This window comes from Rattus norvegicus, chromosome 14 (genome assembly GCF_021556685.1).
Source record: "Rattus norvegicus strain SHRSP/BbbUtx chromosome 14, alternate assembly SHRSP_T2T, whole genome shotgun sequence".
Lineage (NCBI taxonomy): Eukaryota > Metazoa > Chordata > Mammalia > Rodentia > Muridae > Rattus > Rattus norvegicus.
In genome coordinates this window covers 79,201,978-79,228,382 of record NC_141547.1, presented here as the reverse complement: position 1 = coordinate 79,228,382, position 26,405 = coordinate 79,201,978, and the positions used below count along the sequence as shown (strand labels likewise).

Below are 26,405 nucleotides of genomic sequence, written 5' to 3'. Positions count from 1 at the left end.
GGTTCATCCTTTTCACGAGTGAATAATATTCCATCATATGGACTGCACGTAACCACCCAATCATCTGCCAGCGGCACTTGTATTGCTTCTGACCTTTGGCTGTTGCTAGCAGAACCACTGTGAACACGGATGTGCAGGGGTTAAAGTCCCTTTTTTAAACTCGACACCATAGCAAAACAGATGGCATTCAGCGAAATGACTTTGACTTAGCCCCAACTTTGACGTAACCCTTCTACGAGCTTTAATATATGGCTCTAGCAAGTAACCATCACTACAATCAAGAGAAAGAATCTGCATGTCTGTCACCCCACTGTTCCTTCACACTCCTCTCTGTCACCGCTGCCCCAGACTACACCAGGTAGCCACTGCTGTTTCCTGCCTGCACTTGGGATCTGGGGTGTGTTGCCTATTGAGACTTTCTTTCCTGTATCTCGGTGCTCCTTGATTTGCAGTGTGAGAGCTGCTGTGCAGCTCTCCCTGTGGAGATGAACTCTGCTAGTCACCCACTGACCAACGCCAGGACACACAGTGACCCTGGGATAGTCTGACTCCCGGGTAGGACTTTGCATGATCATGTGACTCCATGTCCCCCCAGGGGCCTATCCAGAAGCAGGGTTGCAAGGTCATACATTCTCATAGGATCGCTGCCCCTGACTGGCCTGCAATCTTTACCTGGTATTGCACAGATGTGTGGTGGTGTGCAGCTGTGGCCTCCCAGCGGGTATAGTTTAACACACTTGCTGTGTGTGCATCTCTGGTAGAATGTCTCCTCGGATCCTTTGCCCATATTTCTGTGGAGTTGTTACCGAGCCTTTGGGAGCTCTGTGCATGCTCTTCCTACTCTTCCTCCGTGTCATTTGTAAAATGTGTTTCTTAAGGACTGTCCCCATCTGTGTGGTTGGACATTTTATCCCTGAGCGTGCGTTGAAGTGTGGCTTGCAGGTATGTGGAGGGAGCTGGACCCAAGTGCCTGAGCCCTCAGCTGTGCGGCTCACATGTGTGAGGAATAAGTCATGTGCCGTGCCTGCAGCTGTCCCAACCCTGAGAATTCTGGGGCCAGACAATGTGACAGTTCACCCCGAAGGTCACACAGTCTTTTTCTTCATTGTGGTTTTCTGATGCAATCTGGTCTGAGTGTAATTTTAGTCCTGCTCTCTGGAAGCTACTACCAGTCATGATATATATAATAAGACCTCGGAGCCAGAAGCTATCTTTAACTTCTGCTCTGAGATGGGACACTCTGTGGTCTCTGGGCTCCGGCTTCACTGTTTGGCTCCTCTCTTCCCTTTTGGTTTTGTTGTGAGATGATCTTTTCATCCAGGCCGATCTCAACCTGGTGGACTTAAGCTGTTTGTTGTCCAGCCTCAGCCTTCCAAGCCGGAGCCTCAGAGATGCCACATGCCAGGTGACTGACTACTGAGGTGCGACAGACACGATTGACAGCTCAGTTTTCATAATATTCCCCATCCCCCATGAACCTGTGTGCTTACCCCATTACTATGGAGTAATGTGCCTGTTGGATGTTCATGTATGTTTTGATTCTGCCCCCCAGGATCTCCTGTTCACTCCTTAAAAAGAAAATTACTGTTTATGTGTGAGTGTATGTTCAGGTGCCCGCAGAGGCCAGAAAATAGCTTTGGATCTGGAATTAGAAGTGAGGTGCACCCGACCTCAGTGTTGGGAACTGAACTCATATCCTCCAGAGGAGAAGTACAAGCTCTTAAGCAGCAAGCCATCTCTGCAGTCCCTGTCTGTTCAACAAGAACAGCTTTGTGTGTTCATAATGGGCAGGTGACCCGGCTCAGACATTTTCCTTTTGTCTGACACCGTGCTTGCCCGTCGAAGATCACGAAGGAGCCTCCTGGTCCAGATGCACCCCGAGCATGTTCTTGATCCTGACTGCTCTCTGCTTTGCTGTGGAGGGAAGTGAGTGGAGGTCTCTTTAGCTTGGCCCTTTGTGATAGGTTTGCGGTTGTCACAGACAGGAAGCCTGACCTCTTCCATGCTACGGTCTCACTGGAGAAGGCAGTGCTCTAAACTATAGCTCTGCTCTGAGATACTCGTTTTTTTCAGGATGAACCCCACTGTAGACACTGGGGAGTCCTATAGCAGATGCAGGGAAAGATGATTGAAGTCCTAGACTATAGAAAACTACTGCCCCAGCTAGTGCTGTGTGGCTCTGAGACAGTCCTCAGTGGGGGTGTCTGTGGGTGGACTTGTTGAACCAGAGGTCAGATGATGTCACCTCTCTCTCCCCTTACTTCCCCTAGACTAGACAGAAAATCATTTGATTTCCATCTCTGTAGGAGAAAGCAGGCTGCCTAGGTTTGTGACATTCCCATACTGAAATATGTCTTCATTACTGGGGCATTAGTCTTGGCCATCTGTGACCTTTGACCCCCTTCTCCGGTTCTGCCATGTAACCTCCCTGTCTTGAGAAAGTTCTCTATTGACTTTTGGATTTAATCATGTGCTAAATCCTGCCCTTTCCCCACTGAATAGCCTCAAAGAGTCCTTGATGGCTTTTCTGTCATATCCCTACATAGGGCCCTTTCTTCCAAGGATGACTTAGGATAAGATTATTCTCTGCCTTAGGAGTCGGAGTCTAATAGGCACTTTGCTGGAAGGAGCTGGTTTCAGTTATGGTGACTGTGAATCCCACGCTCACCAAGTCCTGCAGCCTGGGTGGAAGGGTTACCCCGGTGCAGAGACCACAGGGAGTGGGTCTCTGGTCACCTCACTTTGCCTGGGAATGGGACGCAATGAAGTTCATCTTCAGGTTCCTGGGAAGCCGCTGATGGAGCCAAACACTGTCACTTCTGCCCACCGTGGCTTGGCTGGACTGAAGGAGAAATAATCCAGTTCTCTGGCCCCAGGATTCTGTCTGGTGGAGGGGAAGAGTTAGGTCTTCCGACGAGACCTTGGGTAGGTCTCATTACTCAGCAAGTATGTCTAAGAACAAGGAAAAGGAGGTGCACAGATGTTCCTATGGGCATTCCTCTAAGATCTTGGGGGCCTTAATCTGGTTCATTTAAAATAAGTCACAAATGTCTATGCTTTAAAGATACTGGGTGAAGACTGAGGTACACACAGCAGAGGCTCAAGATGAAGGTCACAGGCAGGGTTACTCCCTGGGGCCTTTCTTCCTGGCTCGCATCCCCATATCTTCTGGGTACACACAGTCTATAAAAAGGGTGCTACGTTTTGGATCAATCATTGCCATGAGGCCTCATTTAACCTTCGTAGGCATGAATCTTTTGCAACCGACTTTTAATAAGGGTTCTACCTCTCCTCTAGCCCACCACCCAGCAGAGGTAGCAGAAGAGAAAAGCTATTAGGATATGGGGGAGTGGACTGTTCAGCAATAGCTCTTTGGGGCGAGCTCCATCCTCCTGGGCAGCAGTTCAATCCCATAGCAAGCACCAAATATGATTCAGCAGCTGCAGACAACAGTCCTCTAGGCAGGCAGACAATAGGCAGCTGTAGTTCAATCCTGAGGAAACCACCAAGCTCACCAACTGACCTAAGGTGAGGCTGCAGAATCAGCAAGCTGCCGCAGGAACCCCAGGAGCGTTCTTGGGCGAGTTTTTCTCAATGGCAGGGTTGCCACAAGTTGAGCTCAACAAAACGATGTAAGGCGAACCAATACAAGCATGTCGTTAGCCAAGGATAGTGAGGCAGAGCAAACCAAACCAAAGCTCAGTGCTTGTCTCCCCCTCTGTGGGGTCATTTTTATACTCCTTCATCAAGCTCCATAGTTACACTCCTTTCACCTGTGTGCCCCAGCAAAACGTCACTTGACATAACCAACTTTCCAAAGAAACTAGACGTTTCCACTCCAAACCTTCCTTATTAGCACTCCTGTCTCCTCAGTGCTGTGGGACCAGGACCGGAACACTCAGCATGGAAGGTTATGTTTGCCCTCCACTTTTCATGGCTTCCTATCTTAGCTACGGTGTGGCAGCTCTTTCTTGGACACTGCTACTCACCTTTACACTAGAGGGGAGGCAAGGATTTCATCAACTGATCTAAGCGGGTGGGCAGAGTAGAAGTAGAAACAGGGACTGTTTTCTCCTCTTCGCCAGAGAGGATTGGGGAGGTCCCCCTTGTGAGTGAGCACATGTGTTTAGGGGAGGGGTTGGAGAATTCTTCTGTAACCTGTCCCATGCCCCTAGGTGTTCTGTCTCTGGAAGATTCCATATGACCTGCTGGGTTCATTTGTTCCCAGAGAGGGAACCTGGATGCCCATTGTTTCCTAAAAGGATTTGTGTGTTGCCTAAAAGGTTGCCCCAAAGGACTGAAGGGTTGCACCAGGTGTGTAGTGAGCGAGGTGATGCTGTGTGGGTCTTGTCTCAGAACTGCACCCCCATGAGGCTGTGTTCCAGTGCAGGAGACCCTTGAGGTAGGGCCTCACACCCTGCCTCTAGCATATGGCGTTCTTAAGAGACTTAGACGGGCTGACTAGCCTTTGCCCGGAGTTGCCCTGGAGTGGAAGGGTCAGGCCCCTCAGCTCCGAGTGCACCCTTGTGCATTCATTCGGATTTGCCTGAGCCTCCTCCTGTGATTGAGCTCAACTCATGGATGAAAGCTTGAGGGTAAGAAAGGGCTACACGTGTCTGAGTAGGAGCAAATTCAGGAAACCAGTTCATAGTCAACTTCCCTCTGTGGCATGGTATGGACAGGTGGGGGCTGCCCTGTGCCAGAACCTGGAGCCATTATTAGCCTGCATGGACTCTGCACCAAGGTGCTGCATGTGGGAGTCCAGGATTGCCAGGTCTTCTGGTCTTTGTAGAAGCCAAAAGTTCTTTTTATACAGAATGTTTCTAGGTTCATATGTTGACAGTTCATTCCCATCGGTCACTGTTCTGGCCAAATGGGAGATGACAGCCTGAAAGGTTGGCTCTGATCTGAGAGCTCTGCACAGGGAAGCTCAGCGTAATGTCCAAAATGGACAAGAGAGACCCCTAACATGGACCCATTTCCCTCTTCCTTTCTTAAGGACGTGCCCCTTGTTAGCCAGGCTGCTGTTGTAGTGCTACCAGCTCCTCTTGGTTCCTTGGGCCCTGCCATCTTAACACACTGATGATTTGTGCTAACTTCTCTTTACACCCAGGAGTTGCTCTCTCCGAGACAGGCAGAACTCATTCTTTATGTCTGAGCAGTCCCCCAAAAGTCCGCCCTGGGCAGGTTCTGTCTGACCATTCACCTATTTTCCAAGTAACTCGTATCTCCACGTGCTTTTTGTCATCCTTTGTTGCCATGAGTCCATTTTGTATGTATGGTCATGTTCATGCGCCTGTGTGCACATGCGTTCATACCTGATCCTCTCTGCAGGGCAGGCTTCCTTCGTACAGCCATATCCTTCTGCAACCCCAGCATCTGGCCCCCCAGCTGGCTTGCCACAGGTGCTCATGTGCATGATGAGTGACAGCTGGAGAGGAGGAGATGCCTGGTGATCAGTGCTGTGACTTTTCCACTTAACGTGGACGGTTAAGACACACACTTTTGTGTTGACAGCAAAGAGGAAGAAACCCTCCAAGTCAGAGGCCAAGGGGACTGTGTCCAAGGTCACTGGGAAGAAAATTACCAAGATCATCGGTCTGGGAAAGAAGAAGCCATCCACAGATGAGCAGACGTCATCAGCAGAGGAAGATGTGCCCACCTGTGGTAAGGCCCTGCTGTGTGTTAGCAGACTGTCCCTGGGTGTACTCTGGGGCCGTCTGAATTGTGGAGAGCACTTTCAGCTTTTAGTAATGGAAGAATCTCCAGGGCTCGTGATGCTTGCCACGGTTCTTTCAAGGTAAAAACCAATATTCTCTGTGGAATGACGACACATTCCCTGAGTTCACTCCAGTGTTTCCAGACTCAGACACAGGCACATGACAGGCCAAAGCTCTTGAACTGAGTCTCCTTCAGGTCACACTTTAGACTTAAGTTGCAGACAGAGCTGTCTGGCCATCTCTGTCTCTGTCTCTGTCACTGTCTGTCTCTGTCTCTGTCTCTGTCTCTGTCTCTGTCTCTCCGTCTCTCCCTCTCTCCCTCTCTCTCTCTCTCTCTCTCTCTCTCTCTCTCTCTCTCTCTCTCTCTGTGTGTGTGTATGTATGTGTGTGTGTGTGTGTGTGTGATGCTATTTTGTCAGAGACTAGGTAATGCATATGGTCTCTAACAGTCACCAAGCCAGTCTTGCCCACCATTGTGTCTAGGTTAGGATCTATAGAGGAACCAAAGAGGGAAACTCCCTGGAGGATGCATATGTAACAGTCAGCTGTCCCCACCATGGGGAAAGCAAAGAGGGGGAGGGAGCTCTCCTGGCACCTAAGTTAGGCTGTGGTCAGGCTGCTGGGTACAACCTCCACAAGAGTGATAGGAACACCACACTGTAACAGTCCCAGTGACCACACTCAGGAGAACTGTGTAGCTCTTCCAAGGAGGAAAACTTCATAAATGCAAAGAAGTGTTTGCCTTCTGATTCTGTTTTGTTTTATACTACTAGAGATGTTCTAGGCTGGTGTCTTACTTCCTGGCCCTTTCCTTCCTTAAATAAATTAAGAATGGAGCCTGGCACGGAGGTACATTCCTGTAATCCTAGTACCAAGGAGGCAGAAGCATAGAGGGTTGCTGCCAATGAGGCCAGCCTGGGCTAGCCTGGGCTAGCCTGGGTTATGTACTGAGTACTAACCAGCCAGGGCTACATAGCAAGACCCTATAACAGAACGAAACGAGACCAGGAAAATGCTATAACTGTGCTTGTATATTACTATTCAGACTGCTTCCCATCAGTGTGAACACACGATTCCTCCACAGTCATTCTGTTTACAATCCCGTCTTTCCTACTGATCACTCTCCTGGGGTGCTGAGTCAGGAAGGAATCACGGCATACATAGGTACCAGGAGCTAGGTGCACTCCAGATCCCTGGACTGTTTCTCATCAAGTGGTTGCGGGGGACAGGACAGAGTCAGGTCAGCTGTTAATAAAGGTTTCCACATCATATTCCCTTCCATGAGGAGAGAACTTGGCTGCAGTACAGCCAGCTGGACAGAGCTGTGACAGAGTAGGGAGAGTCTGGGGACACTGCCACACTGCTCCTTGCCAGCCCCCATCTTCCTGGAGCTCTTGGGGACATAGTCTTTCTCTCTGCCTTTGTCATCAGCACTAGTGATGACAGCAGTCGGGAGTTAAGGCGACTTTTGCTTCTGTTTTTTTTTTCAACTGTTCTAGGTTAGAGAAAATAGAAATTATTTTTTGAGACAAGGTCTCACCATATACAACAGGCTGGCCTTGAACTCACATAGATCTTCCTGCCTCTGTCTCCTGAGCTCTGTCTGGGATTAAAGACTAGAGGTAGAATGCTTTTAGAGGGGTTGGGGATTTAGCTCAATGGTAGAGCGCTTACCTAGCAAGTGCAAGGCCCTGGGTTCTGTCCTCAGCTCTGGGGGAAAAAAGAGACAAAATAATGAAATGCTTTTAGGAGGAATGACTACATATTAACACGGCAGACAGGATGAATCTCAGGCCTCATTGAAGACAGAATTGGTGACCCCTGACCTCACAAGCTGGTGACTCAACTCCCCCAAACACTCTCTGACTCCCTGTAAGTCACTTCCTTATCAGAAGAGCACAGTCTTGCAGGCATTTCCCACAAATGGCTGCTTGCCCTGTTACTGTCGCACAGTGGCTCGTCTCCACTCTAGTCATTTTTTTTTTTTTTTTTTGAGAGCTTGGGTAATCCAGAGAGCAGGGCCCTGAGGCTTTGCTGGGCACAGCTCTGACTTCTGCTGAGACAATGTCCTCTGTCCCTACAACTCTAAAATTGTCATGCAGCTCTTTGCCAGACCAGGGGTAAGGGTAAGTGTCTCTGGGGGAACAGGGAACAATGGGCATTTTCAGCCCTTCAGAGCAGCTGCAGGGCTTCTCAGCGGAGGAATAGAGCTGGACTCGGGCCCGGGGGACTGACCCTGCCAAGCTGAGCCCCTGCAGCTGCTGGGAGACAGCGCTTAAGTCGATGGGGCCAGAAGGGCAGAGCAGCTGGGCAGGCAGAAAAGATTCCCTGGAATTACTGAGCTGAGCTTGGTGCGCGTCTGTGCACTGCTGTCTAGTTTTGCTAGACGGGGCGCTCTGCTTTCGTGGGCTGGGAGCAGACCTGCAGAGGCAGCTGGGTGGCCCTAGGTGCCATCTTTGTCCCCCTGAGAGGCCTTTGAGGGATGCATTAGTGTTGGTTGGGCAGCTTGTTTGGTAATGCACCCAAGAGACACGCCAAGACTCCAAACCCAAGGTGGCTTTTATCTGGCCTTCTATGGGCTGACAAAGTCCCAGAATTCTTGTTACCGTATAAGCAAAGCTGTGAGACCTGGAAGTGTGCCCTCTCTCCAGCTCTCCCGTCTGTCTACTCCCCCTTCCACCACCACACAGATGCCTTACAGCAGTCACACCATCCTGGGGGCCAGCATGAAGACCTCCTCTTGCCACCCACCTGGGATCTCAGTCTTGTCTAAGCTCCCTTGCTTTGCCAGATTATGACACTGCTCTACTGGGTCACCACCACCCAGCACAGGGCCCAGAACATGCCGGCAAGGCCACTCATTGCTTTGGGATTCGGACTGCTTGTCTGGGACGTGGCTTCAACGGTTCCTTGGTTTCTTGGGGGGGGGGGGTGAACGGGGCAGGGGCTGGGCACCTGGGTTACTGCCGCTGTCTATTCACCCGCCATGCTTTAAAGTAACGGAACACATCTGCACATCAGCCCTGCCCAGGCTCTGGAGAAAATGTAGCCCTCTGAGGCCTTCCGAGTTAGCTTTGGAATTCAGACCTGAACTTGCTCATTCTTGCTTCCTCTCCTGTAGAATTTGGAGTGGAGTGCATCTCAGAATATTAAACTGAAATTAAGTTTTTAAAGATATATTAATTAGCACATTGCTATAATATCAGTGGGATTATTAAGAAAGAAAGAAAGAAAGGAAGGAAGGAAGGAAGAAAGGAAGGAAGGAAGAAAGAAAGAAAGAAAGAAAGAAAGAAAGAAAGAAAGGAAGGAAGGAAGGAAGGAAGGAAGAAAGAAAGAAAGAAAGAAAGAAAGAAAGAAAGAAAGAAAGAAAGAAAGAAAGAAAGAAAGAAAAAGAATAATTGTTCCCCGAAGCCTCCCAGCCAGTCCCGAGCCCAGGTCTTAAGGTCCTGGCTGCACTCTGGCGCCCTCTGGCGCCAGATATCTACTTCAGCTCGAAGATCTGACTGATCCCTGCTCTGCCCCCCCCCACCCCCCCACCCCCTTGCTTGGCAAGTACAAGACCCACCCTTTGACTTGATCCCTGCCTGGGGAGGTCTGCCATTCTCTCCCTGACCTTGTTCATCTTCCTCCCCCCCCCAAACTGAAATCCCAAGAATGTATTAAAATATGATAATGTCCCATGAAGTCATGCTCTACGTTAAGGAGGACCTGTCTCATGCAGGGAGAGCCGCAGTCTCTGGTGACTATGGGCAGACTCCATCTGGACCGAGGGACAAGAGCCAGTGCTGCTGTCCTACCCAGGCTGGTGTCTGAGCTATGAGCTTGAGGCGTACTGCAGTGCGGTCACTGGAGGGTCTTGTGCCTCTCTATCTCTAATCCTTGCCCAGGCCCAGCCACAGACAGCTCAGCAGACCTGGGCAGGACTTGTCCTTTCCCTTCCCGGCAGCTCCATGAAGCCCATATGCCCTGGTGTTCAGAGCTTTTTGTGTTTTTAAAGGCAGGGTCTTCATGTGTCAGGCAGATTCATCTTGAACTCATGTCCTATATCCAACTTCCCGAGTACTGAAAATAGATGTGCTACCACAGTGGTTAGCGTGTGTGTGTGTGTGTGTGTGTGTGTGTGTGTGTGTCTGTCTGTCTGTCTGTCTGTCTGTCTGGTGTTGTTGTTGTTGTTGTTGTTGAACCTGGCCTTGAACTCTCGATCCCTCTGACCCTCCCTGCTGCATGCTGGGATCACAGGCATGTGCATCCACTCCCCATGGAGAGTGGCTCTTTAACAGGGGGGGAAACAATCTGTGCATGTGTGATCCTTGTCTATGGAGTATATCCAGTTACTTGAGGGCTTCCTGCCATCCTGTTTGTGGACTTACGCTCAGGAAACACTTAGGCTCTGTTGATACAGGTGATGTCTACCCAGAGGTCCAGCATTTGACTCTTGGCATGATTGATTGCTGTAGATGGCATTCAGAACCCTTCTGGTAGGATGGTCGTTCATCTGACTGCATTTTAAAGCACGGCTTTCCTTCTTTCTTTTAAAACAATAATAAATCAGAATGGTCCCTCCCATACATTAAAAGCCTTTAAAAAGGAGCCATGTCATTTAACTGCTACTTCTCAAATGAGGCCCACAGCTGTACTGGGAATTATCTATCTCTGATTTCATGTAGGCATCGGGTCGAACTGTGGCCTCTGGGATGGCACCCTACATCTGAGGGTGCCTTCTCCGTCCTAGATGGCCTTTGGGAAAAACCTTTAAAACCTGCCTGCACACAAGAGAGCAGCTAGTCCCCTGCTCTGGAGCTCACGGCTCCTGTCCTGGCCTCTATGACTTCAAAGATTCTTTGCCTAGCTTGATAAATGGCAGTCTTTGTTCAGCAGGAGATGCACTTTACTTTGGGTGGGTACAGGAGACCCCCCCATCCAGATGAGGACTCACATTTTGCATATGTGGGTGGGTAGTCATCATGCAATATCTTGAAAAATATTCATCAGAGACATACAGACCTTCGTCTGGGCACTGAGCATGTGCGTACGTTACATGCGCAAGAACTGAAGGAGGATGAGCAGCTCCCAGCATTCTCCACTATCCTTCCTTTCTCATGCTGGCCATCCTTTCCCTGTCTAATCCTTTTTTAATCTCTGAGGGGTGGTGTGTGCACAGTGGGACAGTTGGAGGTCATAGTAGGACAACCGTCACAGTTGCCAGAGTCTCCATGAAACCTCCAACTTACGCCTCGAAAACTTTCTAGAAATTTCTACGTCATGTTTATGATAGCCTCAAACTGTTGTTTTCCTGTGTTTGAGGATCTTTCCCTCCTAGGGGATAACATTCCCTGTAATTCTGTCACGTGGGACACCACACTGAATGCAGCATCATGCCGCTGATACACCAAAGACACAGTATTATGCCAGACACACCAGAAACATCCCTGCTCAGGCCCAGACCTCAGGCAGTTTCATCTAGGTTAGCCTCTCCATGAGATGAAGCCCTTGCTTTCACAAGCAGGGATGGATCTTAGAGACCAGGAGGAGGCCTCGGGGGCTGTGGGTGGGGAGCTCATACCAGCCACGTTCTGTCACTCGCTGGAACATATCCAGTGCTGAGGAGTTTACCACTCCCCCGGCCTCCCACTTCCTGGGGAGTTCTCATCTTCAGATACTTTTATTTCTGTCTCACATGCCCTGCCTGCTTACAGCATTTGCAGCTGGGCCCTTTTGCTTGTGAGTTCTCCTCCCTATGGGCAGGCAGCTGTCGGCCTCTCCTAACCATCCCATGTCCACTGTCACTGTCTCAAGGTGGTTTCCAGGTTCCCATGTAGACACCAAGGAGCTGAAACTGGTCCTTACACCATGAAATGATTTCTGTCCGGAGAAGAGCCTCCAGGTCCTGTTGAAAGCTAACTGTGTAATAATGACTCTTCTGTCTTTAACTGTCTTATGAGCATTGAAGGCCTGGGTGTGAGTGTGTGTATTTCATGCATGGTACTTCCCCGGTCTGTAAAAGGCCACAGACAAGGGACTTGGCCTCCTCAGGAGTCTGAGCTGTGGCATCCTCTCCTTGCAGGCTACCTAAATGTGCTCTCTAACAGTCGCTGGCGGGAGCGCTGGTGCAGAGTGAAGGACAGCAAGCTCATTCTCCACAAGGACCGGGCTGACCTGAAGACCCACATCGTCTCCATCCCTCTCCGCGGCTGCGAGGTGATTCCGGGCTTGGATTCTAAGCACCCATTGACCTTCCGGCTGCTTCGAAATGGACAGGAGGTGGCTGTCCTAGAGGTATGGAATTCCCTGGGGCTGCTAACCAGAGAGGTGTACACAGGTTCTGCCAACGCCATGATTAGGTCCTCTGCAGAAGACCCTGGCTGCCTGTAGGGACAGATTTTGATCCAGTCCCTCTCCTCCCTTGGCTAATTCTGTTTTGCATTGTCTTCTGGGTTTCTCTTTTGGAGAGGCAGGGATGACACAGGTTCTGAGAGCATCCATCATGCATGGCTACTTTGCTTGCCACAGTTAAACGCCCAGCTCCAAATAATGAGGCACTTTTCAAGGTGCCCAGACAGGCAGTAACTTGTGGGGAAAAAATCTCCATTAAAATACTTCTTCTAAGCATAGGCTACTGAGGCACATGGTGACAGTTTCTGTTGATTGTCCTTTGGAAATCTCTGTACATTTTAGGGCCCCTGACGCCCTGTGGCATGGTCAGTGAGCTGCATTCCTATGGCTACATGCGTCCTTTGTCGTCTGCTTGATCACTTTATAGAAGAGTTCACCAATCCTCCATCTTATTCTTTTCTATTTGCCATTAACCCAGACTTAATTTTCCCTCCTCCCCCCTTACCTTAGATTAAGATACACATGTACGTCATACATTCACAGGCCTGAAGCACTGTGTTTTCCAGGGTACATGTCAGCGTGTTCGCGCCCTGAGGCCAGCAGAAGTGGGGTTATGTTAGGCTTGGATCAGTGGCTGACATGCATGCTGTCCACCAGGTGCACAGCCCAATCTTAAATGGCTGTGGTGTGGGTAATGGGGCTCTGACCAGGGTCGAGGTGTCCAGGCAAGCAGTCAACAAGATCTTGAATTTCAATATGTAGGTGCTTATTTCCAAGATTGTTTTCATAGTAGGTTTTTGTTTGGTTTATTTTGGGTTTGACGGGGACCTTACATTGTCCCTCTAGGACTCACTGGCTCAGATAGTCTCAGGGAACCAGGAAGAGGACTGTGCCCCCTGGTGGCTGCCTTGCAAAAACACACGGCTCATCCAGTTCTGGGATTCTGTACCTAACAGAACAGCTGATCTGACAGCAAGTGGCCAAGTCTATTTTTTTGTCCTGGCCTTGTACCTGCTTATAAAACCACGTAACAGGGATGGCTTAAAATTTTTAATAAGGATAATTTTAAAGGTAGTCTGAGAAAAACATTAAAGGGACTGCAAGTTCTGGCACCGACAGGTATCTTAGAAACCGTATACATAGAGCTAGTGGAAGCCACAGAAAAGTGTCACAACTGCAGAGATGCAGTGGGCTTGCTATCCCACACCTCACCTGCCGCAGCACAGGCTGGTTAGGACCTCCAGGAGGCACCTGCCTGCTCTCCAGGCCAGGCCCTCAGCGAAGTTTGTAACTTGCTGTGGCTCCGATGTAATTTCTCTTGTGAATATCTCTATGTCCTCCATTCTGATGCTGTCTCCCAGATCATGGGGAGGCATCTTGGTGGCTCCAAGGCTCCGATTTTAAGTCCCTTAGCATAATTTTTCTGTACCCTCCGGCTCTCCAGCCTAGTGTGAACGCACAGCTAATTCTCTCACTCAGACAGTGAGTATGGCGCCTTTCTCATCCACATTTGGGCCTCTGTGTTTTCTTTCCTTCCCATCACACATCTTCGTCTCGCTTCCCCTCGGCAGGCATCATCTTCTGAAGACATGGGCAGATGGATTGGCATCTTACTGGCTGAGACAGGGTCCTCAACGGACCCAGGAGCCCTACACTATGACTACATAGATGTGGAGATGTCAGCAAATGTCATCCAGACGGCTAAACAGACCTTCTGGTAAGACTCACGCGTGGCCTGAACTCAGCAACACTCCTCTACTGTTTGGCAGTAGGTGTTGGTGACCATGCAGACCAGAAGCACACCCGGGGACGTTTCCTTGGTGGGGTGCTGGCCCTGATGACCCTAATGTTGATCATTTCAGCCCTCTGGGATTTCTGCTAGAGTGGCCTTAGCAAACTTGTCTGGAGATGGTAGTATGGGCTTTGTGGGCCTGACGATCCCTGCTATATCTGCTTGGCTCTGCCCTTGCAGCCAGACACTATAAGGGATTATGGCTGTTGTCATTTATATCAACGAGTAGTAGTCCTGATTTTGTCCTGTGGGCAGCCGTTCCCCCCGCCATTCGTGATAGGGGTCTTCTAGAAAGAAGAGGAGATTCTGTATGTTGCCGAAACAAGGCCCAAGGTCTCAAAAGCTGTCAGTGCAGCACTTTCTAAATTTAAGTTGTGACAAATAATTCTACTTCGGGGGAAAAAGCCTCTTTGTGAGTTAGGATGCTTCCCGAGTGCAGTAATCATGAGGGCTTTGTAGCAGCAGATCCTGTGGGGTCCACAGCCCATGTGGGCATTCAGCATCGTCAGCTGTTCCACAAGGGGAAGGTTTTTTCCATGGTCACCAGAGATGTGTTCTCCTTTGTCACTGCTTTGGCACAGACTGTCGTCCAGGCTGTGGTGGTGAACAGGCCCTTCTACATCACTGTGCCCCTGGCATGCTCCTTTACACACTATGGAAGTAGGGAATGTTGAATATATTTGAGGTGGCCTTGGGCTAGAGGACTTCATTGGCCACAGTGAACTGCCCATGGCCCAGGGGTGCAAAGCCACACATCAGACACAAGGAGAAGTTCCGGGGCAATGGATTGCCAGTGGACTGGTGGCCATTCCCAACTTCCTAGTTTTTACCTTGAAAGATAACCAATGGGCTAGGGACATAGCTTAGTTGTTCTAGTACTTGCCTAAGCATGTTCAAGATCCTGGGTTCAATGCCTAGCACCACATAAACTGGTGCACATCTCCCTAACAAAACAAGCCCAAAAATCAAACACCAAACCAAAACAACAACAACAAAAGCACCCATGAAAAACCCTGGGGTCCTTTTGTGTTGGCAACTACTCCTGGGCATGGGCCAGGCCTAGAATATGGTCGTATGCCTGGTGATTCTCCAGTGGAGAAAATGGGCTTCCCCTTTCTAACAGGTATCAGCTGCAAATAGCTTCTTCTGGGGAGACAGAGATTGAAACGGTCTCTCTCTACATCTCTGGCTGCCCTAGAACTCACCATGTAGACCAGGCTGGTCTCAAACTCACAGACATCCACCTGCCTCCGTCTCCTGAGTGTTGAAAATGAAAGGCATGCACCACAGTACCTGGCACGAATAGCTTCTTGGTTTGTGGTGGGTCTTGGTGTCTACTTGCCCTGCTCAGTGTTGGGGTTTGCCGTTCTGAACGTGTGCAGATCGCGTGCACCTAATCTTCCTCTCATAGATCCCCGAGCCTTGAAGGGAGGCGTTAGGACTGAGGGTTCCAAAGTCTCTTGGCTCCTTACGTATTGTCCATTGCAGATCTGTGTTCCACACCATCTGCTGTGAGAAGCAGCCTCTCTAATGAGGGCTGAGCAATGCTCTGATCTTCGAGTTTAGCGGTGTGTCATTGGGAGTCATTTTACTGCTATGTCCCTTTATCAGAATAATAGCAGTAGGTCTCCCCCTGGGACCTCCTCAGCCTCAGGTTCTTAGCCACATTAGCAGTGTTAAGTATGCGTTTCATTGCATGGAGTGTGCCTTCGTGTCAGGCAAAGAATGGTTGGCTACGACCATGACGTCTGTGCCGCCATTGCACCAGTGTATCTTGCATAATTTATAATTATATAACATATAGCATAATTGCTATGGTGGGTCAACAGGGTTTGCGGCCAGCTTACATTACTGATTATTTGTTCCCCCTGCTGTAGCGTGTAGAGTACCTCCCAGCACTACGAACACTCATCGGTAGCAGTAAAACGTCTCGCTGGGCACCAGCTCTAGTTCTCTAGGTTTGATGGCTAAGTGGTTTCTTCAGCAACAGCATCTTAACATCAGCTTGTGGGAGTAACCGATAATGTTGACAGTAGCCTGTAACATTGGGGTGGCTATGGGACCCCACTGGCCAATGATTGAATAAGATGTAACCCAATCCCTGCAAATGGAGGTTTTACTTGGTGGCATAGAATGTCATAGTTGGTGCATTGTCTCTCTATGGTGTCTCCGTCTAAACTCCTTTTAGATATTTTAGAAAGATTCTACAGTAGTCGGTTTTTCACAAGGCTTTAGTATTAATTGTCCCTCCCATGTTCCCTCCTTTACCCCTACCCTCCCTTCCCCCCTCCATGTTTAATTCTTCTATTCTAGTTCCACTTTATAACTCTATATCCTATTTCCCCTTCTTTGGGATATCTACCCCCCACAGCCCCAGTCCCTTGCAGGCTACTTAACACCTGTAGCTGTTTTAAATGAGAAAGATTCTGTAAAGCAAAGGACGCCATCACTCCAGCAAAGTGGCAGCCTATAGAACAGGGGGGTGGGGGGACTTTACCATTTAAACATTTGGTGAAAGTCATATCTAGAGTATGCATAGGCCTAAAAAGAAATCTGAACACCAAGAAAACAAGACAGTTTTTAAACAGAGTATGGAAATATCGTAGGGTTTCTGTGATAAAAACATGGCCAAATGTGTCTTAAGGAGGAACGGGTTTGTTTCAGCCCAGAGTCTACCTTGGAAGTCAAGGCTGGCCCTCAAGCGGGGAGCCTCATCCTGTGATGTCTTCACGCCCTCATATATTAGCAGTTGTTAGCTGTACTCATGTGGAAATTACTGAAATCCTCAAAACGAAGTTCACATAATGTTAGCTCTAACCAGCAAACGGATTACCACATTCATGAGAAACCCTGAATGAGAGTATTGGCCTTTGCACACAGCTCAGTTTTTCCTTTATGTCCAAGCAGAATTTTAATTTAAACCAAATGTAGGGTGGTCACATCTTGGAGAAAGGAATGCAAGTCGCTGCATTGGACTCTTCATTAGAAAGGCACATGCCATAAACTTAGCCTTGGAACCTTTTTTTTTTTTTTACCCTCATTAAAATCTTTTTAGGGATGTCAGCTAGCAATAAAGTTAATTTTCATGTTTCAGTTTTCTAGCCAAACATTCCCATAAAACTTAACAGAGAGGAGACTGAACAAGGAAACAGCCTTCAAAATATGGTAGCTGGCCAAGGGATAGATAGCCTGGATTAAGTTAATTTTTCGCTTTTTTATAACTTGGCAGCTGCGTGGCGAATCTTCGCCAAATGATTATGAGAGAATTATCAGCAATTGTGTCTGACTGAAAGAACGAAGACAATAAGGTTTTAAAAAGGAACAGGAAACGGAGGAAAGAAAACAGCTTGTGGGATTGTCCTGGGAGTTGGACTTGCATGAGTGTGGGAGCTGGACACTGGGACACGTCCTGGGGCTGACCAAGGACAGTAGGTCAAGTGACAGAAGGGCAGCGTCCCGGCACTGCCCCTGAAGCTTTCACACGTGTTGCCCATTGTTGGCCCAGCAGAGGGTGGTGGTGGTGGTAATATATGCTTCTCCCTGACTAGAGAGGGACAGGGTGGGGAGAGCCACCTTCCAGCCACCATCTTCAGGTCCCTGCAGGTCTCTGCATTTGCATATAGCATTCCCTGGAATGTGCTTATGTTTTACAGTTAGACTCATTTCTACTTGGCTGAAAGTCAGTTTGGAAAAAGTGCCAGAGGGAAGTGGGAAGCCCCTGCTTATTCTTGGCTCCATGTGAGTTCTCTTTACTGGCCTCTGCCCCTCCATGTAAATTTTGGGATATTCTAGCCAGTAGAGAAGGCCTTCGCCAACAAGGACATGTGTGTGTCATGCTTCCTGAATCCTTCGAACATCCCCATTGAAGGAATCGGACGTGTGTCCAGCTAGAGACCTGGGCTCTGTGGACTGTCTTTGATCTTCCTGATATCTGTGTGTAAGTGTGAGAACTGGGCAGGTTGCCAGAAGCTGGCGCAGCAGAGCAAGCACGAGGTTCCCGCTGTGAGGAAAAGAGTTATGTGCACACACATGCTGCACTGAGCTTCAGCAGGGGCTGTGCTCAGAGCCAGCAGGTGAAGGCACACTTGGTACCCTGCCATTCTTCCATTTATTACGTCTCATTCATAACCGTTCCCAGACCAGTCCTCAACCGAGACATTCAGTCAGTGCCGTAAACGCGCATGTGAAACATGCAGACACCCCTAAGTGACTAGTGAATCCTTTCCTTTTGAATTTCCTCCTTCCTGTGCATTTAACTTCCCTACACTTGATTTGACGCAGACTAAGCGTAGAATAATTATATCAATGTTCATAAGCTGAGAAGGGTAAGATGCTGCATCTGCCGGAGGAGCGGCGCTTGCCAGATTCGTCCAGCAGGGGGCAGCAGTGCACTGTTGACAGTGTGTGGCCATTACCACACAGGTGGCTACTTTCAGAGAAACAGTTTTGGGGGAAATGCATTTGTTGCTTAACTTTCCGTGACTTTAGTTTCTCCAGTTAGGAGCAAATGCCATCTTGGTTATTTCTTCCTGGGTTTTTACAGTTGCCCTGAAACAAGCCCAGCTTCTGAGAGGCCAGCTCATGTCTCCTCATTATGCTCTGGAAATTGGGGTGACAGAACACCCCAGAAGCTTATGTTCTAGTGGGGAGAGGCAGACAAGGAGTGGGTACAGAAAGGGCTAGCTTGGGACACAAAAGAAAGTCAGCATTGCAGAGAGAAGGGGCTTCTTCATGTCAAGGAAGGACAGCCTCACCCCGCCTCCCCGGGGCACGTGGGTTGGGAAGAGCAGTGCTCTGAATGGGCAGAGCGAAGAGGCAGAAGGGGCTGAAGAACTCCAGAACATTCCTGACACCGTGCAGGCCGGGAAGCAGAAGCCCGAAACGCCAGGGGCAGAGCCAGAGGCTGGTGCGTGCAGCCTGTCCTGGACAGTGCTTCCCTTGATTGCTTTGTTGACTTGGGAAGCCTCCGGGAGGTGATAAGCATCGGGCTGATGTGCTCTGATTCTCTGAGAAGCAAGGGCGGGGAGGAGAGGCAAAGTGTCCTCTTCCAAGGTGCAGACACTTGCTCTCCGCCTTTGGCCACCAGGTCTGGGTCTTTTCACACCAGGTGACACCCTAGTTCTCTCTGGGAGGGAGCCACTATTCTGTCACTGTCCTGAAGATCGAAGGCTCTGTCCCCTCCAGATGTCATTCACACACCCAGTTTGTCACCCATGCTCGTTCCAGAGCAGATGCTAACCTGAGGTTCTCACAACCCCACAGACCTCCTCAGCCCTCGGGCAGTGGTTCATTTGCTAGGTCACTGGTGTGCTGGGAATCCATTGGTGTGGAGCTCTTGGGTAGGAGGGGCAGAGCGTGAGCTATGGGAAACCAGGGCTTCCTCTTCTCCCCTGGTTAATGGCTCCAGCACCTTCCTTGGGTACACACCTTCTCTAGTTAGGTACAGTGACTTTCTTGGTACAACTCTTTGCCTAAATACAGTACACCCCCCCCCCGAGTGAACACCTTTCCTGGGTACATCTTTTTTCTGGGTGCACTCCTCTGTGTATAGTGCCTTCCCTGGGAGTGTGAGTCTCCTTCCTGGTGCCTTCATTCCAGAAGCCCTTCTGCCCTGTCATCTCAGAGGAAAGTCCTGGACTGTGATCATATAGCCGTTTCCTTAGCCACTGGCAGCTCTATCCCCAAATCCTCCAGGCTCTCTTGGGGCGTGGAGGGCGAGTGGCTTATTATGTTGGGCAAAGGCAGCCTGTCTCCTGTGACCATTAGGGAACTAAGGATTTAGGGGCTCTGGCCAAGGACAGGAACCCAATCATGCATCTCACCTATCCCAGCAGCCCAGGCTTCTGAAGCCTTAGCATGGCTTCCCACAGTGCCCTCAGAAGATCCAGCTGAAAGTATGCTGTGTGGCTGCCAGAGATCACAAGGGCTTGCCCGACAGTCACATACATCCCCCAAATCGCCTGGTAGTGGTGTAGACCATGCTGCTCCCTGCCATTGGGAATGGCCAGACTACAGACAGAAAAAACTGGCTCAGGGCTGTGAGATGCCCAGCCTGTCAGAAAGAGCTGCTGTGCCCTCCCTGTGTGTGCGTGATCCTTGCTATAATGTAATTAGTGCTGGCTGTCTGGTTCCCCCGACTTGTAGGTGCTGCTGTGTGTCCCCATATAATGGCATCCATAGTCTGTGCTGAGGCCTGACTTTGCTCTGGGTGAAGATTGGCCCCGGTCCCTTTAAGATGCCATGTGCTGCTGCCTAAGGACCTGACATAACCTTGGGTCGCATCAGTGTACAGAGAGGCCCTGCTGGTTAACTGACATGTCCTTGTTTCTCTCTCAGCTTTATGAACAGGAGGGCAGTGTCCACTAGCCCGTACCTGGGGAGCCTCTCCAATGGCTATGCCCATCCCAGTGGGACAGCACTACACTATGACGACGTCCCTTGTGTCAACGGCTCGGTGAGTGTCCTTCAAGAGCCAATGGTCAGTTTTGGTTGGTGACAAATTGCTGGTCAAGTCAGTCCTGGGGTGTTTACCTTCCGTCCAGTGAGATGGAGAATTAAATCACTTCCTCCCAAACCCTGGTCTCCGACATGAGCATCTGGTCATGTGACCCCCTAGTGGACAGCTCATCTTCATTAACACGTACATCTCAGTACCCAAGAGACTGGCTAGAAGTCAGTGGATTAAGTTAGAATGAATAGATGGAGCTGGGAGGATGTCCCATTTTACAGCATGGGTAAGTCAGACAGCGCAGTGTAAGTTGCCCTGATTCGGGTTCGCCCAACACAGCTGCAGGCACCATCACACGGAAGCCTTGCTGTACAATTGTTTGGCTCCTGGTACTGCCTGCTCAGTGAGCGCGGGTGTGGGACAGCATACGTGGGAAGCCTTGTGCTGAGAAGAGCCAGTGTGTCTCTTAGGAGTTCCTCGACCTTGGGTGATGTTTTAGACTTCCGTCCTCACCTTGAGTCCTGTCTTCGGCTTTTTCCCTGATATTCTGATGGCAGGAGCCATGATGCATTGGAAGACTTCCCAGAGTAGTGCCTGCTGTCCTTTGCTCTATAGCCCTGTGGACAGATCTTAGGGTCTATGCCTGGTGAGGGCTGTGAGCAGGGATCTCAGCCCAGTCTTTGTGTCATTGTGGTCCCCAGCCCCCACCCCCAACCCAGTCTGGCTATTGCACCATTTTCAAGGTGGGGCATGGCCTCCCCTTATTGTGCAGACACCAGTAGCACTGGGTTGGCCCAGTTTCTGTACCCTAACATGTAGGCTCCCCACAATGGTGAGCAGTCTCTCCCAGCCTGTGGCCTCAGACAATGTCTCCACATATCCATGCACCACCTGTACATGTGTGTGTACACACAAGCACACACACACATGAGCACACACACACGAGCACACACACACTCACATGCCCACCACACATACACACAGAGAGAGAAAGAGAGAGAGAGAGGAGGTAAGCAAGGTGCTGCAGGGGCCTAATGAGTCACACTGTGCTCACTTGTCCCCGTCACCCAGACAGTCCAGACACCATGCTGGCTCAGTTTCCCTCAGTGCTTCTCCCCAGATTCACCCATGGTTTCATGTGCATTTGGAAATCAGCATTCTGCACTGAAGAATCCTCCTTACAGGTATGCTCTGGTTTCCTCAGGGCTCCCCTGCTCAGGCTTCTTCAGCCTGTTTCCTGTTTGCAGGTCTCTGTTACCACGTGACTGCATTTTGGAGGCTTCATTTCCGGGTTCCATAAAGTCTAAGCTTTATGGCCTAACGCTCAGCATGTCAGAAATGCAATTCATTCTGCACCCCCTTTCTTTTTTAAGAAAGGGCTCTGTGCACACGCTCCAGAAACTTCTGTGGGATTGCTGTCACTGTTTACTTAGTGTTCCACATGACTTGATCCTTGCTATTTTAGGAAGATGAGAGTCAAGTACAGATCACTGTGGACCTGTGTGGCTGTCACTGAGAAACGCCCCATTCTTGCATTTCTACGTTGTTTTAGGTTCTCATTTGTCCCCGGCATCACAAAAATAGATACTGATGTGGCTGCAGGAGAGACACTCCCACTCTGGGATTTTTGGGCCTTTCCTATTTTTATAACAAAGAGCTGTAATTATAGTCTGGCAGGAAGGAGCACTGCAAGGGGAGATGGGCAGAATCTATGAATTAATATTTCTTTTTATAACGCAGGGCAATTTACAAAGACCTTTGAAGCCTAAAGGGATTTGGCACTGGCTTTGTGGGGTTCCTTTGTACCTTGATGCCGGTGCTCTGGAATTCCTGTGTCCTGTGACGTAGCTTTGAGCTGTTAACTCTTTGTCCAGGTTGTCAGCTTGTACAATGCCATTGTCCCATGCAAGGCTGAGGCACCCTGCATCCTGTGATGACTTGACTTCTGTCATCAGCAGACTTTTTGGGCTGTGACATTCTCTTCAGATGCTCAAGTGTGGGAGTTAGATTGCGTTGACCTTGCCGGTGAATTTGCTGGCCCCAAGGGCAGCATGGACGAGCCCAGGGTACTTTTTATTCCAGACATGTTCCTCTATCAGAGCCCGCCGCTCTCTGATACAGTGTGTGGCCATAAGCTTGGCTTTGGTCAGCTCCGCCTCTCCCTAGTTGTGTGAGCTGCTGTTGCCTCAGTTTCCCCTGGTTGCTAAGTAGACTCTGTGATAAATCAGCCAGTGTGTGCAGAGCACAGCAAGCGCTCTGACTCTTGACCATGACCTCACACACCTTCCTGTGCAGCACAGAGCCCCAGGCTCTTCCCAACACACCTGACCTCACTTCCTATGCACCAGGAACTTTCAAACTCCAGGTCTCTAGAGCTGGTAATGTCAGCTCAGCCCTCTTCATTTTGTAAAACAAAACAGAAACGTCATGATCCAATGACTCTGGGAACAATTTCAGGACAGAGAAATCTTTCTGTGACTCCAAAGGCAAAGGGGGCTTTAATGAAGGAGCCCATAGCTGTGGGAGACGTGCCTGCCGTGGTGTGTGTGTGTGTGTGTGTGTGTGTGTGTGTGTGTGTTTACACACACACGGGTGCACGTGTGTGTGACTGGTCATGAAGAGTGTTGGGGGACTGCTAACATCTTGCTATGCTGATCTTCTCTGTTCTCGTCTGGCCACTAACAAGCAGGCTGTATGTGTTGCAGTGGGACATGGATGGCGGCTTTCCTGGCTGTGGGAGCAGAGGCCCAGTGGAAGAGGTGCTTTATGATAACGCAGGCCTCTACGATAACTTGCCATCGCCGACAATCTTTGCTCGCTCCTCTCCTGCTGACCGGAGGGCATCTCGGCCACCCACTGACAGGCTATCCTCTAACCACTACAAATCCCCCACCTCCTGCAGCCCACCCTGCTCCCCATCTGTCACTAACACCTCTTCTGTGGGGAGGGCGTCTCTCGGGCTGCACTCCCAGGTACAGACTGTGTTCCCAAACTCCCCGACATCAGTGGACCTGTGGTGACCACATGCTCACCACCTCACACACACCAAAGTGTCACGTAGTCTTCAGCCATGGCCTAATTGACAGTTAGCCACTGAGGGACTAGAGAGATATTTGTGGCCAGCTCCCAGATTGTCTCCCAGAATTTCTCAGTACATTTTGAGAATTATGTCAGAGATTATAAAAAGAGGCCATGTCACTTTCCAAAATATTCTAGAATGGCATTATAGCTTATCTTGGGTATACGTTAGCAAGGATTGCCCCCAGGCAGTGGTTACTTCCTGTCTGTAAATATGACCAGCACCATTTCGAGAACCAGGGCGTCGTCAGGGAGAGGATGACATGGGCCCTGCACCTGTGTGACAGGAAGGCTCTGATTCTGAGTGGCAGACAGGCTTGAGGCCAAACTCTTGCTCTCCCACTCTCTGTGATGTACCTCAACGTACCTGAGCGGACACTAACTGCGTCCATGAATTTTTAACCAAGTGTACTCTTCATTTGTATAGTCTTGTCCACTCTGCCTGGAGTCCTGGGTTCCTCATGTAAGGAACACTCTGAAAAGAGAAAGCAAGAGGCCATGCTTTCTGCATTCTGCCCCATTCTTTGGGCGGTTTTGAGAAAATAACAGACACCAGGCAGGGTTCTAGGTTAGTAGTGACTCACGCTTCCACCTCCAGACATTGTTTTGTCGGAACAGACACAGAAGACTTGCTGTGTTAGCACAGTTATACAGACACCCCCGCCCCCGGAGAGCCTGACTTCTGATGAGAGGGGTGTGGACCACTGGCTGAGTGACCAGCTGAGCACCCTTGGCCTCTTAGAGTTTCTCGAGGATCCCCGCCCAGACAGGGCCATTGTGGCCTATCTGCTTAACTATCCATTTGCTGATAGCATAGCTGTCTTTGGCTAGCTTAGTACATCTGCCATCTGTGCATTGGGATTGACCCCTTGCTGGTCAGGTATCATGTGATGCTATCACAGTTGTTTACCCCAGTCTCCGTTTCAAACAGGAACAGTCCCAGGCTGAATTCTAGTGCCTTGGCATGTCACATCCTTGTGTGGCCATTGTGTGGGGGAGCATACACTTCCAGAGAGGACCTGGATGCCACCTTGTGCATGGCTTGTGCAGTGTCCCTTAGAGTCCTGTGAGAGGCGCCAGTGTCTTTATATTTTTAAGTAAGCAAGCAGAGGTTCAGGAAGTTTCGAAGGGCTAGCTTAGTTTCTCCTAAATGACAAGCCAGAATTGCAGCTAGATCTCTATGCAGCTCTACACTGGGCCCTCAACATGAGAGGCAGGCGGTGGGAGGTGGGGAGAATGACAGGGCCTGGGTGTCAAGTTCCTTCTGTGTCAAGCTCAGTGCCTGGCTTGCAGTGTCACCTGCCAGATATGGAGCTGTGGCTTGCAGAAGTTGGGCGAGCAGAGGACTGTTGAACTTTTTTAAGCTCATAGCTGGTCAAGGCTTGCTCTTTATGTGTTTATGCTATTCCTATATATGTGTCTCTTACATCCTTCCATCAGATCCGAACAGAGGTTATGCATCTCATTATTATATCACTCGGTTAAAGGCCAGAACCTCCCTGCAGAACCAAGCCTTTCCGCTGGAAGCAGTCCCCTTATGGAAAAGTCACCTAGCTCTAGAAATTCAGGTTCACAGGTTCTCAGAGGGTATTACATGGTCATTCAGAGCTGCTTTCTGATCTGCACTTAAGGCCCCGGTAGAAACATAACAACCCTCCCAGTGCAGACGTCGTGGTAGGCCTGGGTATCCAGCCCTCAGTGCTAGGATGACAAGGCAGCCCGGTGACGGGCAAGCAGATTGGTTTCCTTTGTCCTCTGACCATGCCAACAGGTCCTACTTAAGAGTCAGAGACTAGAAGAAATAACTTTAGGCAACAGGGTGCTTTTCTTCGATTATTTTTAATTTTCTCTCGTGTGTTTTGACAGTTGAAGAACAAAAAACCTCCAGTGTCATCTAATGGGCTTCCTGTGAAGGGAAAGGCTCCCAGCAGCCAGCAAAAAAAGGTGGAATCTGCGGGGGGCGTGAAGCGCACAGCATCAAGTGAGTTCCCCCTCTGGGTCCTCTTTCTGCTTTGGTGCGGTTTGCCAACTTGAGACTGAATGAGCCACTCCTGCAGCAGATGCCGGACTTGGGGTGCGCTGGGAGGTGGGACAGTGTGCATTCCTCACCCCCCTCTTCACCTGCCAGGGTCTCTAACCCAGCCTCTAACTGCTGTTGACTTCTTAGTATGTCATTCAACCTTGAGGCACTGGGCCTGTGGTCCGGAGACTCGCATTTGTGTCCCTAGAACACCATTGACAACTCATGTAAACTCTGAATACATCCCCTTCCTCTGTCAGACGTGCAGAGAGTCGACCGCTGTGGTTGATGCAGTGGGAACGGGGATGCTGGGCACCCAAACCAAAGCCCCCGAATGCTCAAGGACACAGGAGGCCTTGCTACTTCTATGCAGATCACAGTCCACAGCCAGCGCCTTCCACTCCCACAGGTCTCTGACAGCTGTATAGTCAGTGTAGATGCTGTGCACCCCGTTATGCAGATGAGGGGTGAGCCCCAGGGAAGTGCAGGAGAGCCAGAGGTCTCACAGCAGGCCAGCCACTGAGCTAGGATGTGGGCCAGGCTTCCAGACTGCAGAGCCAGCTGTACTAGCAGGCAGGGAGAGCACAGCCTGCCTGAGCATCCAGCAGCCCTCCTCCATCGGCAGTTAGATCTGGGTGTGCTGGCACCTGGAGTTGGTGTTTGCCCTGCCCAGCTGCATTGCGTGATCCACCATTCAGCCAGCCAGCCTGTGGGACTTATTCATTCAGGATGCTCACTTGTTGCTGGGGATGCAATGGGGAGACCATGCCAGCTTAGAAAAGCAGGCCTAAGGACTGCATGGGGCTCTGCAGCTCCTGGAGCTCCTCCATCAGTCTGTGTCATGCAAATCATGACAAGGAGCTCCTCCATCAGTCTGGGTCAAGTAAGTGTCCATGCCAAATCATGCCATGCCAACCACTACTGGGGGTTCCTACTTGAGCCTTCTAGTCTGCAGCCATGCAGTTGATAGGTCAGCTACCATGATAGTGTGGATAAGGCTTCACCTGGGGGACC

General features: G+C 50.0%; 1 protein-coding gene across 4 annotated transcripts in view; it reads left to right on the top strand.

The window, feature by feature from the left end:
• Afap1 (actin filament associated protein 1) overlaps positions 1-26,405 on the top strand; it is a 113,275-nt gene that overhangs the window by 74,129 nt on the left and 12,741 nt on the right. For 2 of the 4 annotated variants that reach the window (XM_087582142.1, XM_087582141.1), the window contains exons 9-14: positions 5,518-5,667; positions 11,785-11,996; positions 13,625-13,770; positions 20,182-20,299; positions 22,999-23,265; positions 25,238-25,352. In XM_087582142.1, the coding sequence (XP_087438268.1) occupies positions 5,518-5,667; positions 11,785-11,996; positions 13,625-13,770; positions 20,182-20,299; positions 22,999-23,265; positions 25,238-25,352 (1,008 nt within the window). 4 annotated transcript variants of the gene reach the window in all.